We start from the raw sequence: 18,928 nt of genomic DNA on the forward strand, positions 1-18,928 counted from the left end.
AAGTACCGCAGACTGAGTGGCTGATAAACAATAGGAATTTATTTGGCATAGTGCTGGAGGCTAAGTCCAAGATCAAGGTGCCAGAACGGTCGTGTTCTATTGAGAACCCTCCTCAGGGTTCATAGCCTGTGACTTCTGACTGTCCTCACGTGGTGGAAGGGGCTGAGGAGCTCTGTGTGATCTCTTTTATAGGAGCGTGAATCCCATTCATGTGGGCGCCACCCACATGACCTACTCACTTCCCAAGGGCCTCACTTCCTAATGATGTCAGCATGGGGGTTAAGATTTGAATCTATGAATTTTGGGGTGTTGCAAACAACCAGGTTAAAAGATTTTTGTGTAGATATATATTTTTATTTCTCTTTGTGTATAAACCTAGGAGTGCTGAGCTGTGTGGTAACTTTATTTTAACCTTTTGAAGAACTGTCAGACTCTTTTCTGAAGCGGCTACACCATTGCATAATCCCACCAGCAATATATGTGAGTTCCCATTTCTCCACATCCTCAATAAAACTTATGATAGCCATCCTAGTAAGTGCAAAGTGGTCTCTCATTAAGGTTTTGATTTGAATTTCCTTACTGACTAACGATATTGTCATGGTCTGAATTGATTTCAATTCAGTGACTTTTAGTATAGTCACAGAGTTGTGCAACCATTACCACTTAATTTCAGAACATTTTCATCACTACAAAAAGAAATCTAAACCCGTTAACAGTCATTCCCCATTTCCCTCTCCTTCCAGCCCATGGCAACTACTAATTTAATTTCTATCTCTATCGATTCACCTATCCTGGACAGTTGGTGAAAATTGAATTATACAGTATGTGGCCTTTTGTGACTATGTTCTTTCACAGCATATTTTCAAGGTATATCCACATTGCAGCATGTTTCCATACTTTATTCCTTTTTATAGCCAAATATATTGCATTGTACGGGTATACTACATTTTACTTACCCATTCACCACTTGAGTTGGATTTGGGTTGTTTGCATCCTTTGGCTGTTGTGAATAATGCTGTGTGCTTTCAAAGAGTGAATTTTACAGTCTGTGGCTCTATCCCAATAAAGCTGTTATTAAAAAAAACAACATAACAAAAGTTGAAAGAGGTTAACTGGGATCTTTTCGCATTTAAGACTTCCTAGAAATTGTCCATTATTTTAGAAAAACTCAGTGTGGTGGTATTGTGGTTATCTCTCCAACTCTATTTTTCCCCGTTCCTTACATAGGTGCTACACAGTTTTGGTGTGATTATCCTTATTACCAACTTCAATGGGTCCTGTTTAACCATTCTAGCCTGCTTGTCCGTAGCCTAAGCCAGTTAGCAAGTAGCATCAAGGGCATTCCAATTAGGAAAAATTAAAAAGAAGCTTAAGAATTTTGTTGAGTGGTTGTGAATAACTAACTCATTTTCTCTCTTCCTGCGTGTGAAGGGAAAACCATGAGGCACAGGTAACTGTTAGCAGCCACCTTAGAACCATGAGAGAAGTCAGCTTGAAGACAAACCTGACACATAGAGAAGGAGAGAGCAAGAGTATCACAGAAAAAAGAAGCAAGAGCCCTGACAGAGCCTTCTCTGACTCCTGTGTCCTTTAAATAGTGTGTGACTGGTGACTAATTTGCCTAGGACGGTCTCAGTTTACACCAGTTCTGGCCTGATTGTTAACACAGTACTTCCCCCTTTCTTTCTCAAAAGTGTCCTGGTTTAGACATTTATATGGTCACATTCCGTATAACTGGATTTTCAATTACGTATCAATCAACTTACCAGTTAACCAAGGTCGACTGTTTCTCAAATTGCGTCCATTCAGACTGTTTTCTGGCTGACTCCCAGCATGCTCCCTCAGATTATTCAATCGTTTAAAATATTTAGATTTAAAAAGTAACCACAGAAGACATCCTGCTTTCCTCTTTTCTTTTCCTGATAATCTCTTACTCTTTCTTCAGGACCCAGGACTTCTCCATGAAGACTTTCTAGACTTGTCTATTCAAAGGTAATCATTCCCAACGGCAAACAATTCTCATCCTTCTTTATTAACACTTCGAACGTTGCCTTACAATGATCTGTTTTTGTGTTTCTCTTCCCTAGCCAACAGTGAACTTCTCCTGAAAAAGGGTTATATCAATTTTAACTTTGTATCCAAAGCATGAGAACAATGTGCTCCTGGAACATAGTTTCTTCTGAGATTTGTTGATGAATAAAGGAAAAGAAATAACTGGATAGGAAAGCTGTTCATTTGTTTACCTTGTCATCTTAACAGTCTGTTCAAATAATTTTGCCCAATATTTTTCATTATATAACAACTAACCCTTAAGGACGTCTCCCAAGCCCAAACTATCTCAAAATAATTAAAATCGCAATTGAATTTAGGGATGAGCTTAGTATAGAAATAGCCGCAGTAGTTGTTTCTATTTGCTTGAACTCCACAATGAGCTGTTTCATGCTTCTTCACATTTGAGATAATACTTCAAATTTATACCCACAATGAAATAAAGGCTTAAAAATAATCTGATATGACTTTTGAACCATAAAATTACTAGACTGGGTGGAGGGCTCATTTTCTTCACAAATTCATTGTTCATTTGGTACTCATTCATGCAAATGTTGTAATCTGTTTTAAAACCACTTCTAAGCTTTAAGAAAAAAAGAAATATATATATAGTCATGTAAACGAGGCTCTGGAAACTCTGCCTTCTGTTAATCTTAATATCCTGATGCATTTTATTCTGAATATTTTTAAGTTATTTACTGCCAAAAATAATATTAACACTTATTCAATATCACTGTTTCATGGCACCAGGCCTCATGTGTATCTAAATACCTTTTTAATCTTATTCTTCGCTTGTATAGAATATTTTATTTCAAGGCCTGAAATTTATTTTTCTCATGGAATAAAAACATCTTTGTTTGCTCTTTACTATTTAATTACATTTTTCCTATTCCATACAATTGTCATCTAATTGCATTTGTTTCTGATTGCTAATCCAGTTATGTTAGCAAGAAGATGAAATCTATAGGATATTCTGGTTTGTGTAATAAGCAAAAATTGTCAAGTGTTGTGTGCTTCTGTCACAGAGAGACTGATCTGCTAAAAAAAATCTTTATAAGTTAAGTTTATTTTTTATAGGTAAAAACAGTAAAGAGAGAAATGGAGAAAACAAGTTAGCGATCTAGAATGAATTCTCTCTATTAAGGAATAAGAATAAAACTTTCATAGAACTTACATGTGTCTGAAACTGTTCTAAATATTTTACACATGTTAACTTTAGTCCTCACAACACAGGCCAGATAGCTACTAAGTAGTAGAACTGGGACTCAAACCCAGCCACTTTGATGTTCACAATGTATGTGCTTAACCGATAGTGTACGCTACATCCTAAAGCGAAGACAGTGTTCTCAACATAGAAGATATTTTATAGAGATCCTAAACTCAGGTGATCCAGGTTATCTCAACAGCCTTTGTTCCCTAGTAAAAGTTAATTCACACTTTAACTATCTTATTATTGATACTATGAAATAACACAAGAAAAAATAGATTTTATTGGCATTTTCCTGAATTATTTTATGAGAAGAAAACACTTATGAAAAAGACTGTTCTTTTTTTCTTTTTTGAGGAAGATCTGCCCTGAGCTAACATCTGTTGCCAATCCTCCTGTTTTTGCTGAGGAAGGCTAGCCCTGAGCTAACATCCATGCCCATCTTCCTCTGCTTTCTATGTGGGATGCCTACCACAACATGGCTTGCCAAGCGGTGCCATGTCTGCACCAGGGACCCGAACCAGCGAACCCCGGGCCGCCAAAGTGGAACATGTGCACTTAACCACTGTGCCACGAGGCCAGCCCCAAGACTGTTCTTTTTAATTCTACTTGTTGTTTACTCTCTTAGATGAATTGTTCAAAAATGACAGTATATTTCATGAAATTCCTCTTAACTGAAGCAAAAGATAAGGTAAAAGCAAAGAGGAAGATGTTTAAATTGCCAGTGCATCTTAGCATACTTTCTTAATATACTTTCCTTAACATACATTCTTAATATACTTTCCTATGTATCAGATGGTGAAATTGACATACAGAATATTGGTTACCAAACTAAATAACGCTAAACCAAAATCGACTTTGCAATCTGAACTTTGAGGATTGATATCCACTATATAGTGTTTAAATTAACTTGACATGTACTTGCTTATATAAACATCATTGGCTTTGGAGCCTGGCTGACCTGGGTCCAAACTCCAGCTCTCTTACTTATCAAATGTGTCAACCTGGGTAGTTAATTTAATCTTTTTGACGTCTAATTATACATGTCATGACTTTTGTGAAAACCAAGCTAATTTTAAAATTTTACCTGGCACATAACTTATGTTCTTATGTTCAGTAAACATTAGAGTCTTGGTCTCTGTCACTCTTTCTCCGATAGACTTTACCAAGTTTGTTTACACACACACACGCACACACACACACAACCTAGGTGAAAGTTTTAACATTATAAACTTTAATAAATAAATTCAGTTGAGTCATAACTACCCATCTAAAAAGAAAGCACTTTCAAAAAAATTTTGGTAAAGAAAGTAGTTGATATTTACATGAGACATATTTGGAAATCTTTTAAATTTAGCTTCCTTTAAGAACGAACATTAGTGCTTCGACCTAGCACACTATGGATTAAAACAAAATCAAATAGAAATTTGAAAAGAAAAATGAGTATGAGGTAAAACATTTTAATTAGTCATTTGAAAATGAGTTAGCAAACAGCTGAGAAAGAAATGAACTCTAGTGAACTCAAGGCACTCCTCCCACCGACCACACCCGTGCATACGGACACACCACACTAGTGGTTTATCAAGATCAGGCCCTAAACTGATGATTTGCCTAAAACTTTTGTGCGTTTGAAGGCTATTCACAGTAATATAGTATCTTAGTATCTGAAGGCTCTTATAAAGTAACCATTTCATGGGTAACAAAGCCAATGTAAGTTAAGCACCTGAGCTGACGAGTAGAAAAGGCATTTTTCTACTAATTTCAAACATGCTTAAGGAAAAAAAAAGACAAGAATTAAATTGCTTCCTTTGGCATTAGCATTACAAACTTCAGATCAGTTGATTCTTTGTCTTTGAAACTTCAAATTTACCCAATTTCTGGAGGATCACTTTTTTTTTACTTTATTATTATTATTTTAGTTTTCACAGGGCTGAAAATTTACAGTATACTTATCTTTTAAAAATAACAACACAGGGGCCAGCCCATGGCTGAGTGGTTAAGTTCACACACACTGCTTTAGTGGCCCAGGGTTTTGCCGGTTCAGATCCTGGGCATGGACACAGCACTGCTCACCAAGCCATACTGAGGCAGCGTCCCATATATAGCAGAATTAAAAGGACCCACAACTAGAATATACAGCTGTGTACTGGGGTGCTTTGGGGAGAAGAAGAAGAAGAAGAAAAAGATTGGCAATAGATGTTAGCTCAGGGCCAATCTTTAAACAACACATTAACCATAGGGAACTGAATTCTGATCTTTAAAATGTTTATGTGAAAGATTCTTTATAATAATGACAAAAATGGAAAATATGTCCAATATTGACATAAAAATTTTGCTGTTAAACTCTGTCATCTAGAGCATGGACTTTGGAGCAGGTCTTCAGTTTATGATTAAATGAACTAATATGTAGTTACTCTCACCCACTCTAACTCTGTGGTCTAATTTTGTAATATGAAGGCGGGGCTATGGCAGTTAATGTGGATTTTTTCCACAAAGGAAAAACATTTTAAAAGAATATGCAAACAAAGGAGAAAGTTGAGCAATTTTTCCAGTACTTCTCTCAATGTAGATTAGTTTATTTATTCACTCATTCAACAAATATTTGAGTGCCTGGAAGGTGCAAAGCCCTGGGATCTGATGACAAACTAGTTTATCTCACTTACTCAGACACTTATAACATTGCCTATATATATACACACACATATATATTTTTTAATGGAGCACTCACTAATTTTGTCTAAATAGACTTTATTTATTTTTTTCTTCTTTTTCTCCCTAAAGCCCCCCCAGTACATAGTTGCATATCCTAGCTGTAGGTCCATCTGGTTGTGCCATGTGGGACGGCGCCCCAGCGTGGCCCAACGAGCGGTGCCATGTCCATGCCCAGGATCCAAACCAGCAAAATCCCCGGCCGCCAAAACAGAGCGTGGGAACCCAACCACTCGGCCATGGGGCTGGCCCCAAATAGACTTTATTTTTTAGAGCAGTTTTAGGTTCACAGCAAAATTGAACAGATTGTACAGAGAGTTCTCATATACTCCCTACTCCAACACATGCACAGCCTCCCCCACTATCAACATCCTGCACCAGAGCGGTACATTTGTCATAGTTGATGAACCTACATTGACACATCATTATCACCGAAAGTTCATAGTTTACATTAGAATTCATTCTTGGTGTTGTACCTTCTATGGATTTTGACAAACGTATAATACATGTATCCACCATTATAGTATTGTACCGAGTAGTTTCACTGCCCTAAAAATCCTCTGTGAAGTGCGTATTCATCCCTCCCTTCTCTCCTCTGGCAACCACTGATCTTTTAACTGTATCCATAGTTTTGTCTTTTCCAGAATGTCATATAGTTGGAACCATACAGTGTGTAACCTTTGCAGATTGGTTTCTTTGACTTAGTAGTGTGCATTTAGGCTTCCTCCATGTCTTTTCAAGTCTTGATAGCTCATTTCTTCTTAGCGCTCTATAATCTTCCATTGTCTGGATGTACCACAGTTTATTTACCCATTCATCTATTGAAGGACGTCTTGGTCGCTTCCAAGTTTTGAAAATTATGAATAAAGCTGCTATAAACATCTGTGTGCAGATTTCTGTGTGGACATAAGTTATCAACTCATTTGGATGAATACCAAGGAGGGCAATTGCTGGATCATATGGTAAGAGTATGTTTAGTTTTGTAAATAACTGCCAAACTGTCTTCCAAAGTGACTGTACCACTTATAATTTTTAAAAATAAATTATGAAAAATTTCTAAATGGTATTCATCATTAACTCCTTTGTAAAATATAAAATGGTCATTCTTCATCATAAAACCAATAATGCCTATTATAAAATACCAAAAATACAAAAAGGAAGATTTTTTTTTTTTGAGGAAGATTAGCCCTGAGTTAACTGTTGCCAATCCTCCTCTTTTTGTTGAGGAAGGCTGGCCCTAAGCTAACATCCATGCCCATCTTCCTCTACTTTCTATGTGGGACGCCTACCACAGCATGGTGTGCCAAGCAGTGCCATGTCTGCACCCAGGATCTGAACCAGCGAACCCTGGGCCACTGAGAAGCGGAACGTGTGAACTTACCTGCTGTGCCACTGGGCCGACCCCAAAAAGGTAGATTTTTAAAAATCAACACATTTCATTCCTCAAAGACAAATACTCATAATCGTCTGCTGTAAGTTCTTTTAGTCTTCTTTCTGTGTTTAGCTTTTCAGTGTCACATTTTAAACTTGATTTATCTGGAACTCTCACCAAAGATGATGCTTTTCTTAGATACAACCCAAATCAAGAATCCTGATTGTTGAAATGTAATAACATTTAAAAATGTAACATCAGCTTTTAAATATAGGCATTGGGACACAATGTAACGAAGAGTATCAACTTGCCAAAGATCAATTGTTTTGCTTCTCTGAAGTAATTTATATACTGTGTTTTCCTAGCCTTCTGCTCTGGTCTTTCTGGGACATGGGGCTAGAACCAACACAACTTCATTTCAGATTCAGTTTGGAATCAGCTATAAGTAAAATATTTTGGTTTGGGTTTGGCTCAAGTCAAAAATATGTTCCCACTACGTGGTTTGAACCAGACATTTTGAATTCTTTTCTTGTTAAGCTTTTATAAACTATCTAGGGTCATTAAATGACACTCAAGCTTGGATTTTGTTTGCCTCTAAAAACATTGCTCCCTAAAATGTATGAATTCTAGTATATGCTAATGTTACTAGATTGCCACGGGGAAAAGCCAGAAGCCCTGTACTTGGTGGAATTGGTTTTCTAAAAGAGTGGAGGGCCTTTTAGACAAACAACCAAAAAAGAAAAAGTTAACTGCCAAAAGTGAGATCAGTGGACAGGGTCTTTGCTGGACTCCTACGCTGCTACGCTACATAGAAGAAATTTACACTTTTGCAGTATCTGTAGAATGTTAGGATTATATATTCTAAAGCTGCTGCTTTAAAATCATCAACCAGGTTTTGAGAGACCAAGTTTAACTAGGATCAAGCATAACATAGCTCATCTTTAATCTGCTGATTATACTCAATTATAGCAATTCTGTTAACTCTTAAGAACATCTGCTTCTTTCATGTTTCTTTGGGCCTCATTTTCCATGTTATTGATCATACTATATAAAATCCTTTGTTGCAAGTTTCCAAAAAACATTTTGGAGAAACGCAGGCTATAATAAAATTCTTAAATTGGCCAACTCATGTGGTTCATCAAATCTAAGAGGGCATTAATTGTAAGGGCACTATTATTTTATATACGATTAAAAAAAACACCTACCAGTTAATTGTAAGATGCCATTGACTGTGAGATGCATTCCCATTTCAAAAATGTTAAAATGTGTTCAAGTGTTTTTAAAAAGTGTCTTAGAATTGATTAATTACAATAGTGACGTTTAAAAAATCCTATTTGTAATGTGATTTCGATGTTAGTATAGTGTCCTGCTGTAATTTTAATTTATCAACCAGTAACTCTCAACAATGGAATTTTGGTCTCTAAGCACTGTTCTTTCTCACTAACTTTACGCTGGTGAAGCAAAGGGTACCGGGAATCCAGGTTTGGTTCTCAATACCGACATTAAACTCTTTTCTGATTGTAGTTTATCATTTAACTGTAGATTGAAGTCGCTCAATCAATATTAGCTATAATAAATAGCAGTGATAAAATAAACAAATTCTTTTCAAAATTGAATTCAATTCTGAAATCTCTCAAGGGAGGTCACGGATTATTTAAAAGGAAACTACTTGAAATAATAAACATTGTCTAAACATAAAACAATCGAGAAACAATGTAAACTCATCTAAGCTAAAGAAACAAACAGAAACATTTAGCACTAGATTAAAATATCTCCCTGGACCGACTTAAAATTAAGAGAAACACTAAGTTACCTTGCTATCCACAGTGCCACTTTTTTCTATTATAGAGCAGCGCTATCCACATGTGTAATTAAATTTTTTTTTCACATTTAAAAAGTAAAGCCACAACAAAAACAGTGAAATTAATTTAACAACATTTAACCCAATATATCAAAAATATTGTTTCAACATGTAATCAATGTAAAATTTGTTAATGAGGTGGTCTTCGACATCCGGCGTACGGTTTACACTCACAGCACGTCTCGACAGGTACTAGCCACATTTTAAGCGCTCGGTAGCCACCTACGGCGACCGATCGGACAGTAGTCTTAGGGGACTTCAATATCAACTGATTCTTTACATTCTGAGCTTGAGAATGTCTTTCAAATTACACGCTGTCTGTGAGGTGCTTAGAGATCTGTGAGACACAAGGAGATTATTTTCCTCTGGGGTCCGTTGTGATCCCCAAGTCCACAGCATTAAAAGCGGCGAGGGAGGAAGGCAACGGGACATCCTCGCGCCCAGGAACGTGGCCTGGAGGAGGGCCCGAGCCGCCCCGAGCGGTGCCGGCGGGGAGGCTGCCAACACAGCGCTGGAAGTTGGATTGCGAGACAAGTCGGGAGGCCGCCTGGAACCTCGCGTCTCTTTCTGGGGCGCCCTGGAACACCGCAGCCGGAGAGGGGGAAACCGCCTCCGAGCCGGACACGGGGGCACGCGCCACCACCGCCGCCGAGGGAGGCCGGCCCAGGGCTCCACGGCTGGCCGCCCGGGGCGCCTCCGCCCGACGCGGAGAGGTGGGCGGCGGCCGGGGAGACCCCAGCCCTCGAGAAAGCCCGGCTCGCGTCCATCGGGAGACGCCTGCCCCGGGCGGGCTCGCGACCGTGACGCAACGGGCGCGCGGGCGACAGGCTGGGCGGGCGGGAGCGGCGCGCCCCGCCCCTCGGAGGGCGGGCGCTGCGGTTCCGGAGGGCGGGGCGGGGCGCGCCGGGGAGTCGGGGAGCCAGCCGCCGGTTTCGATTAGTGCGCGGAGCTGCGGCGGCGGCGAAGGGTCTGGAGCTGCGCAGCCCGGAGCCCGGCGGCGAGGCGGAGGGGCGGCGGCAGCGGGTGCGCAGGCGCGCAGGGGCCGGCCGCGGCCGCGACGGTGTGGAGAGGAGCCGGGGCGCGGGGCCACGGCCGGCCTGACCACGGAGCGCGGTCGCCGCAGCGTCTGCAGCCGCGAGCGCGCCCAGGGTAGCGCGCGGGCGGGGGCGCGCAGGCCCTGCCCGCCCCTTCCGTCCCCACCCCCTCCGGCCCTTCCTCTCCCCACCTTCCTCTCGGCTCCTGCGCCCCCGCGCCGGGCGCCCACCCTGTCCTCCTCCTGCGGGAGCGCTGTCCGCGGCGGCGGCTGGAGCGGGCCGGGCCGGGCCGGGGGATGGCGCTGCTGGACCTGGCCCTGGAGGGAATGGCCATCTTCGGGTTCGTCCTCTTCTTGGTGCTGTGGCTGATGCATTTCATGGCCATCATCTACACGTGAGTGAGGGGCAGCTGGAGGAGCCCCTGGCGAGGATCGGGGCCTCGGGGACAGGCGAGGGTGGGAGGCATTGCGCTTTGGAAGGGATTGAGCTCGGGTCGGGGTGGAGAAAGCTAATTCTCAGACTGTTCCCCGCATTCCCTGTCCCCTTGGACCAGCCGGGGTCGGGGGTCTTTGGGAAGGAAAGTGGCGAGTGAGGGGGTCGCGCGGCTGCAGGCGACTGCACAGCCAGGGCAACGGAGACTGCTCTTCTTACGCGTCGGTCGGAAGGCTGCTTGCTTGGTTTGATTGTGTTGGGGATTCCTGTGATTTTTTCATCTGGGCCAAGATGTATGGTGTATTGTTTTTTCCTCTCCACCTGGGCCACATTTCTATTATGGTGATGATCGTTTCCATTCTTCTGGGAGCTGCACACAGCTACCTGGAGACCTCCCTGTGGGTTTTCTTCTTCCTGGAAGAGCTCTCTGCCCTTAGATAGGGGTTAAACACCTGTCCACCTTGAAAAATGTCCACCAAACCTCCGAGCTGGCGTTATAGCCTTGAGTCATGTCAGCTTGTACATTTCAGTATGATTTGCTTTCCTGTTTTCCAATTCCTTATTTATTGTCTTGTTTAGATTTGTACCCTCCCCAACACATACACACCTTTTCATTATTTATTTAACAAATACTTCTTGAGGCCTACTAGATGCCATTCACTGGGGACAGTGATGAGCAGGACAGAATTACTGCCCTCATAGAGCTTACATTCCAGAAGGGAGAGACAGATAATAAAAATCCGAATAAGGTTATTTCCGGTAGTGATAAAGCCTAGGAATAAAATAAAACAGGGTGATAGGATGAATAGGGACAAGGAGCATGTGATTAATTTTGATATTTCAATTGTTTAAACGTCTTTCAAATGAAATGAGCCTTCAGTAAAGAAATGAAAGAATTGCGTAGAGCACGTTACTGATAGGGATTCACTGGCTTTTTGGCCTGAAAAAAAAAAAATGACTCTGCACAGCAATCTTTACTACCAACTAGAATAGGATATATGTTACTAGAGGAGCGGGGAGGACTTCTAAGAAATTAGTTTTAGGGGTTTTTTCCTTACTACTATACAAAAATGTGCTTTCCCTTTTGCAAATGCTGTATTTTGTTAGTGTAGCGTGGCGTTTCCTGGTACTGGAGAAAGATGCTACAGTGTGTAAGATACTGATATTTCTTTGAAGGTAAGGAAGAGATACCACTTGGATGTTACTGATTTTAGTATTTGGAGTTTGTGAGCTGTAGCCAATGAACACATTCTGGAGTTCTTTTAAATATATGAGTTTCTTAAAAAACAATTTTGTTACTTTTTCCAATCATAAAAATAAAAAATGCTTATGATATTAGGAATTTAGACAATACAGAAAAGAATGAAGAAGAAAGTTAAAGATGGCACACCAAAGGTCTGTTACCTATCCTTCCAATTATATTTCTGTGTGTGTAAGTAACTGTATGTGAGAGAGGGAGACACCGAGGGAGAGAGAGAGAAAGGGACCATATTATGATTATTGTTCTGTAACCTGCCTTGAAAGTGCTTCTATTTAATAAATGCTTTGTGGGACGCTCTTTTGTACAAGGCACTGTTCTAGGTGCTGGAAATAAGATTGAAGAATAAGACATCCAGGGCGCCTGCTCACATGTAGTTTCCATGTAAAATGTCATGACCATTTCTTTCATGTCAGTAAATATATGATCTATGCAGCATTTTTAATAGATGCATGGCATTTTCATTTATGAGGTACTAATATGTATTGTTATTACTGATGGGCATTTAGATTGTTGCCAATTTATCAAGATTACAAACAACGCTGTGATGAATTCATATGCATACATCTTTGAGAGATGATGTCTTTAGTTTACATTTCTGAAAGAGGAATTATTGGGCCAAAAGTGGAGCACATTTTCAACTTTGATACTTTGTAGCCCTATAGGAAGGTTGAGTCTATTTGTAGTCCTGTTAACATTGTGTGATGGTCCCCATTTCCCCTTACTAAGTATCAGGCTTTTTGCTGTTTTCTGTTTTTTATTTTCATTCCTTTAATTACCAGTTCACTGAACACTTTTCATATATTTATATGCTAGTTACGTTTAGTTGTAAATTACATACTCATAATTCTTTGCCTGTGCTGCAATCTATTGCTGCATTAGTCTTTTTGATATAATTCTTTTTCTGTGATATGTTGCAATTTTTTTCCAGCTTGTTTTTTGTCTTTCAACTTTGTATATATATTTAAGATGGAGAAAAGTGTGTGTGCCTGTGTGTTTTAGATAGTCAAATCATCTTTTTTTTTTTTATGTTTTGTGTCTCTGGTGTAATTTTTATATCTTATCAATTCCTCCCAATTATTATATAGTTAGTATCTGTTTTCTTTTAGTATTTTGAGTTTTCTTTTTATATTTTACACTTTACCCTTTACTGTACTCAATATTTTACTTTGTTATATGGCAAGATCTAGAACTTTAATTTTAGGTTCACTTAAATATTTAGCCATTTGTCCCAAAATTATTTATTGAATGATTGTTTGATTATTCCACAGTTTTGAAATACTCTCTTTATTATAGACTAAATTCTTCTGTACACTTGGGTGTGTTTCAGGGCTCCCAGTACTGTTTCATTGATCTATTGGTTCTTGTTCCATTATCCACTGTTTCAATTAATGAAGTCTTACTATCTTTATTACCTTATTATTGGTGAGGCAAGCCCTCCTTATTCTTTTGCAAACTTTTTTGGCTTTTTACACGTTTTTGCTTAAAGATGAACTTTACAATCTTTTTTCTTCTCAGTCTCTAAGTAATTTTGTTGTTTTTTTCATTGGAATTGTTAAATTTACAGCTCAGTTTGGAGGAAATTGACTTCTTTCAACATAGGACCATGATATATCCCCTTCCCTCTATTTTATATACATAATGATAAAGTCACGCTTCTTTAATTAACACTAGCGATGTAGCCTAATATTCCGAGTAACCACCTAGGAGTGTTTAGACTCTTAGACTGGAGACAACTCCACAATTAAGTTATTTATTTTGTGCTTAATGATAAAGAGCAAAGTTTTCTTAAAATATTTTTAGTTTTTGAGAATAGTGCAACCATTCAGCTTAGTTGAAATACTGTAGAGAGGCTTTGTATTTATTTTCTAATGCCCCACAAAGTTACCTTTTTTATTCACAGTAACAAGATCCTGGAAAGTTATGTGAAAATAGAATAAAGAATATACAGTTAGTTTAAAACAGATTATAATGACTAGCTAATTAAAGGAACCTTGTGAATACCTTTCTGAAACGGATAACCAAACGCAAAGTAAATAATCAACAGCTTAATTTATGTATAAATTAAATCTTACCCTTTTTTTGATAAGTTCCTTTCTTGTGGTCCCACCTGCAAAATTATTTACATGTTTGATTTGATTCCTTTCTTATTGAAGTAAAAATTAATTCCCAGTTTAATATGAGTTGTTTTCAAGCAGAGAACGAAGGTTTTTGTTTTCATCTCCCTCTCTCTAGTGTATTTAGTAAAATTGCAAATTTGATACCTCAACATTTTGGCAAGCAAGGTTAACAAACATTGGCAACAGTATTTTGGTTAAAATACTGTGCTAAACGTTCTGTATTTTGTTGAAGAATATAGTTTTGAAAACATGTTCTATGTCCTCAAACCCTTTTTGAAATAAGATAAAGTATAAATAAATTAAAATAAGCAGATATTGATACTCACCTTCTAAAACCTAGAGTTTGCAACTGGTGGAGACGGAGAGTATTGTCAAAAATTTACATGGCTCTGGGGGAGGCCTGGTGGCACAGCAGTTAAGTGCACACGTCCCACTTCAGTGGCCTGGGGTTTGCTGGTTCTGATCCCAGGTGTGAACATGGCAACGCTTGACAAGCCATGGTGTGGTAGGCGTCCCATATATAAAGTGGAGGAAGATGGGCATGGATGTTAGCTCAGGGCCAGCCTTCCTCCGCAAAAAGAGGAGGTTGGGCAGCAGTTAGCTCAGGGCTAATCTTCCTCAAAAAAAAAAAAAAAAGCAAGAGGAAAATTTTACATGGCTCCATATCAGGTTGTCAAATTAAGGAGCATAATCTGTGAGCTCCTAATTGTCAAAAGTGTTTAAGTAATACAGATATTGTAGTAAAATTGCTGAGAAAAACTGTAAAACTTTTTTTAAACCAGTTGGTTATTTTTTTAAAATTAAATATCTTGTGTAAAGGTATCTAGTTAATTTAGATCTGATGTTCTATTGTATATTCTTAAAATGAGATAAACTGCTAAGTATTGGCTTGTGTTAAAAAAGGAGCTAAATGTGATTAATACAGTGAACAGTTCTTATTCAATGAAATTATTTGTTCTGATTTCACAAATGTCTTACCATTCCTATAACCTTGCAATAAAAAAATTGAGGTAATTTATAAACTAGAAAACCATTAGTATTTTCAGTATTTTGGAGCTATCTCTACTCATTGATATCTCTACCTAGTGCTTTGCTCTTTCCAGTTTTAATATTGAACTGATGCTTAGTCATTTTCTAATGTATTTTTAGATGGCACACGTTTGTGGGATTTCTGCCTATAATGTTAAAGATAACATTCAGATTAGAGCATTTGAAATTCAAAGCTCTTATTCCCAAGACTTTTTATTGTCTAAAAATAATTAATGATTATAGCTTCTGTAGGCAGAGTTGTTAAGTGATCTTTATGGGGTCCCCCCCGACGCCTTTTTTGAGAGCCAATGTGGTTTGATAGTTTGGGGGCTGTGGTAAAATCATATAAAAGTCTGGAACCAATTGTTTTCTTCCCTTTTTTAGCCCTTGAGAGCCGTATTGCTGGATATTAAGGGTGTCTAAGCAAGACACCTTGCCTTTCTCTCCTCTATCTCCCTTCTTTTTCTCTTCTCTCTTTTCTCCATTCCTCCCCCCTCCGCGGATTATCATTTTTTCTCCTCTGTACATAATGTCCTATTCTTTAGTGTTAGGTTTTTTTTTTTTTTTTTTTTTTTTTAGGTAAAGCAGAGGTCCTTTTCCTGGACATTTTTTTTTCAAGTTAATTCTGCTTTTTCTAACTTTTCTAGTATAGCGACTTTTATACCTGCTGCATAGCTTTTGAATGGAATTTAAATACTCATTGTATCCGGATAACTGTGACAAACTGCCCCTCAGAAAGTAATTGTGTTTTTAGTGAAATTTTGGCATTTAAAATATTATTTTTGGATAGTGTGATTTCTTGCGTTAAGTTCATCAGTACGTTGGTGTTCTGAGCCTTAGTGGAATGTAAATTGAGAGCTGCTTTTCTGGGTGCATTCAAAGTCCTGAGGATGCCCTTGGACTTTGGTCCAGCATTGATCCATCAGGATCACTGCTGCCAGGACCACTTTTGGATGCATGAACGAGGCAATTGAGCCTGGGAAGGTACAGAACTGAACTATAGTGTGATAACTTTAAGAAGCAAAATGGACATTGTAATTCATTGTTAATATTCAGTGATGGTTCTATTGATTCGCCCTGCCTCCCCTTTTCCTGTATCATTAGTTGAGTACACATTACCTCTACCATAGATTATCGAAACTATCTCTGCGCTCTGGTATCTCTGCCTACAGCCTTGCTCCTTGTCTACTTTATTCTTTGTATTGTAGCCTTATCGTCCCGCAGCACTAGTCTTAGATCATGTGCTTAAAATCTTACTCTGGTTCTCCATTGCCTTCAGGTTAAAATTCAAACTCCTTAACAAGACATATAGTTCTTTTGGAGCTGAGCCATCCCCTTGTGCCTATTTCTCCAGCAACATTGAATTACTAGCATTCCTCTGAATATGCAATGTACTCTCTTTAGAGTTCTTTCCTTCCTTTCTTTCTTCCCTTCCTCTTTCCCTTCCTTCCTTCCTTCTTTTTGTTTAACTAACTGCTACTCATTCAAATCATTGTAGACTTTAGCTCCTTACTGGGTTAGGCACTCCCTCTTATGTCCTGCCATAGTATCTGAATTTACCCAGCCAAAGTGTAAATGTTCAGTTGTTTCTTTCCTCAATTAGATTACAAGCTTTTGAGGGTAGGGAGAGTGTCTTATTTACTATTTTATCTCCAGTGTCTACTTGGCACTCAGTTATTGCTTGTTGACTGAATGATCTTTGAATTTTTTCCAGCAGTAATGGTGGGTTTTTTCTCATTCATTAATTCACTGTCATTTGGCCATTGTGATGTGAGGTAGATGGTCAGAATTTGGGGCGCTTATGGTGGCCATGGACTTCAATAAAATTAATTGGATCACATGGAATGTTTATCTCACTATGTCTAACTAATCGCAAGTTAAAATAGACACAGGGCCCTATCAGTAACATGTTTACCTACAAATTTTTTGTTAGATCTGACTTTTCTTCCCAAGGTTTTTACAAGGGGAATGCCTGTCTTGCCATCAATAATCTTTACACTTAGATCTGTCCTTTGGAGAATGATCAGCTGAGGGCTGTCCATCTTGGTTGATATGCAGATCATAACAAGTGTTGCCCCCACTTTTCCCCCCATCCACAGAATTTTATTTTATACACAAAATAGTTTAAACATTATGTTCAGCTTTAAAAGTGTAACTTTAGGGAACTGTGTAGAAGAGGAGAGGGACAATCCCATTAGTTTTCTTTTGATGTGAAAAGAGTGGATTTTGAGTTTATGGTATATCTGAGGGTCTCTTGTGTTTCTGAGCACTGTCTGCTGGGACCACATCTTCTGCTGGGTGCCTTACTTCGTTGCTGTTAGCAAAATTCAGTGCTGTATCCATTTCCCATACATTAGGGCTAACTCTGTTGTCACCCAAGGATTAGTGAGCCTTGTGTTGCTGATGAAGTCCATTTTGATACAGTACGATTTTGGAAAGATAAGTGCCATCTGGAAGTAACATTAGTCATGACACATACTGACCATAAACCCACAGTAACAGCCTTCCCGGGCACAATCATAAGTGACAACAGCAACAGGAGCCCTTAAATCGTTGAAAATTGCCTTCATGGACTTTGTGAAATAGAGGACCTGCTGATATAGCCGTCAACATAATTTTACGTGAAATATTAACAAGCTTGATGGTGCGGAGCAGAGGAGATAAATTCCTAGAGTCAGATAAATTGGTTCAACTGAATCACACAGCAGAACTATAAAAACTGCACATCCTGGGGCTGTTAAGCAAGGTGAACTTTGCCCTCAAGGAATCTGTACTCTCCCTTCGAGGCCTTGAGCGGGATTTTTGTGCCTGACTTCTGGGAGGTGGTTGCTGCAAAGGCTGCTGCTGGCGGGCTAAAGGGGAAGAGCACAGCCCGCCCTCTCTCCAGGCGGTTTCCCTTCACACCAGGCTTTCCTTCTGCCCAAAACTCAATTTGAATACAACATTGTAAAATCAATCATTTAAAAAGGGCACAAGCCATTAAATAAACTGGTGAGTGAGTGGGTGAGAGAGAGAGAGAGGGGACGAAAAGATTAGGAGGTGAAAACAGTAAGCTAAAATGATGACAAAGACAGTAACAGTTTTAGAGACTGAGACGTTAGGACATAAAAATCACCTGGGAAAAATTAGGCTCCAAGTTGAAAACCTTTGTGCAGAGAGGCAATTGGGAGTCATCAAACTTAAGAAGCTGTAAAGTCCAGCAGAATTCCTGAATGTTTCTTCCCATCACTTGGAGCTCTTTGAAGTGTTCTGTGTCTAGATAGATGTTCTTCTACCTCACAACGGAAAGCAGGGCCCGGAAGGCCTCTCTCGTTTGCCTGTAATTCACCCTTCACAAGCTTTTGGACTGAAGTTAACTCTGAGAAAGCATCCCCGATGGTACCTGCACCCCTGTTCCTCGTTCCTGCCACTGGTTGGCACAGCCCTGCACCAGCTCTCTGTGGGCACCTCCTGCCTGCCCTTGAGAGTGCCATGCCTTAAGTATGTAAATGTGACTTTTTTTTTTTACTCTAGCTCCTGACTTAAAATTTAATTTAGAAATAATTCTTCAGGAAAATGACACCTATTGGAAATTTACTGTGCTTTTTATCTCCCCAAAATTGCTCACTTATGTTTCGGGATCATTTTATTATTTAAAAATGAAACAAATTAAACCCATTAACTAGCATGTAAGGGATCCACTCCTTTTATCCCCAATGCATTCCTGAAAATGTAATAAAATCAAATTTCTTAAAATTAAATGATGTACGTGTTAGGAGGGGAGATTCTATTTCAAGAGAACTAAGAAGATTGTAATGCCAAATTTTGGCTCGGCTGGTCCTGATGCCTGAGACATGCTGCCTCTGATTGAGAGCCCT

The 18,928-nt window shown here is 39.3% G+C and overlaps 2 protein-coding genes and 1 long non-coding RNA gene across 3 annotated transcripts in view; 2 read left to right on the top strand and 1 right to left on the bottom strand.

Moving 5' to 3' along the window:
* SHOC1 (shortage in chiasmata 1) overlaps positions 1-2,084 on the bottom strand; it is a 154,403-nt gene extending 152,319 nt beyond the window's left edge. The window contains exons 1-2 of the mRNA XM_070251338.1: positions 1,767-2,084; positions 957-1,068 (exon numbers count right to left, since the gene is read on the bottom strand). The gene's annotated coding sequence lies outside the window, so the exon portion shown is untranslated. The remainder of the gene's footprint in view (positions 1-956; positions 1,069-1,766) is intronic.
* The window catches only part of LOC102150827 (uncharacterized), a 76,901-nt gene extending 74,682 nt beyond the window's left edge, over positions 1-2,219 (top strand). The window contains exons 3-4 of the long non-coding RNA XR_002803833.2: positions 1,946-1,992; positions 2,088-2,219. This is a non-coding gene — a long non-coding RNA (uncharacterized lncRNA). The remainder of the gene's footprint in view (positions 1-1,945; positions 1,993-2,087) is intronic.
* An 8,086-nt stretch (positions 2,220-10,305) lies between these two features.
* Positions 10,306-18,928, top strand: part of UGCG (UDP-glucose ceramide glucosyltransferase) — a 36,316-nt gene continuing 27,693 nt past the window's right edge. Inside the window, exon 1 of the mRNA XM_001490903.6 lies at positions 10,306-10,626. Coding sequence (XP_001490953.3) covers positions 10,529-10,626 — 98 coding nt within the window. The 5' untranslated portion in view covers positions 10,306-10,528. The remainder of the gene's footprint in view (positions 10,627-18,928) is intronic.

This window comes from Equus caballus, chromosome 25 (assembly GCF_041296265.1).
Source record: "Equus caballus isolate H_3958 breed thoroughbred chromosome 25, TB-T2T, whole genome shotgun sequence".
Taxonomy (NCBI): domain Eukaryota; kingdom Metazoa; phylum Chordata; class Mammalia; order Perissodactyla; family Equidae; genus Equus; species Equus caballus.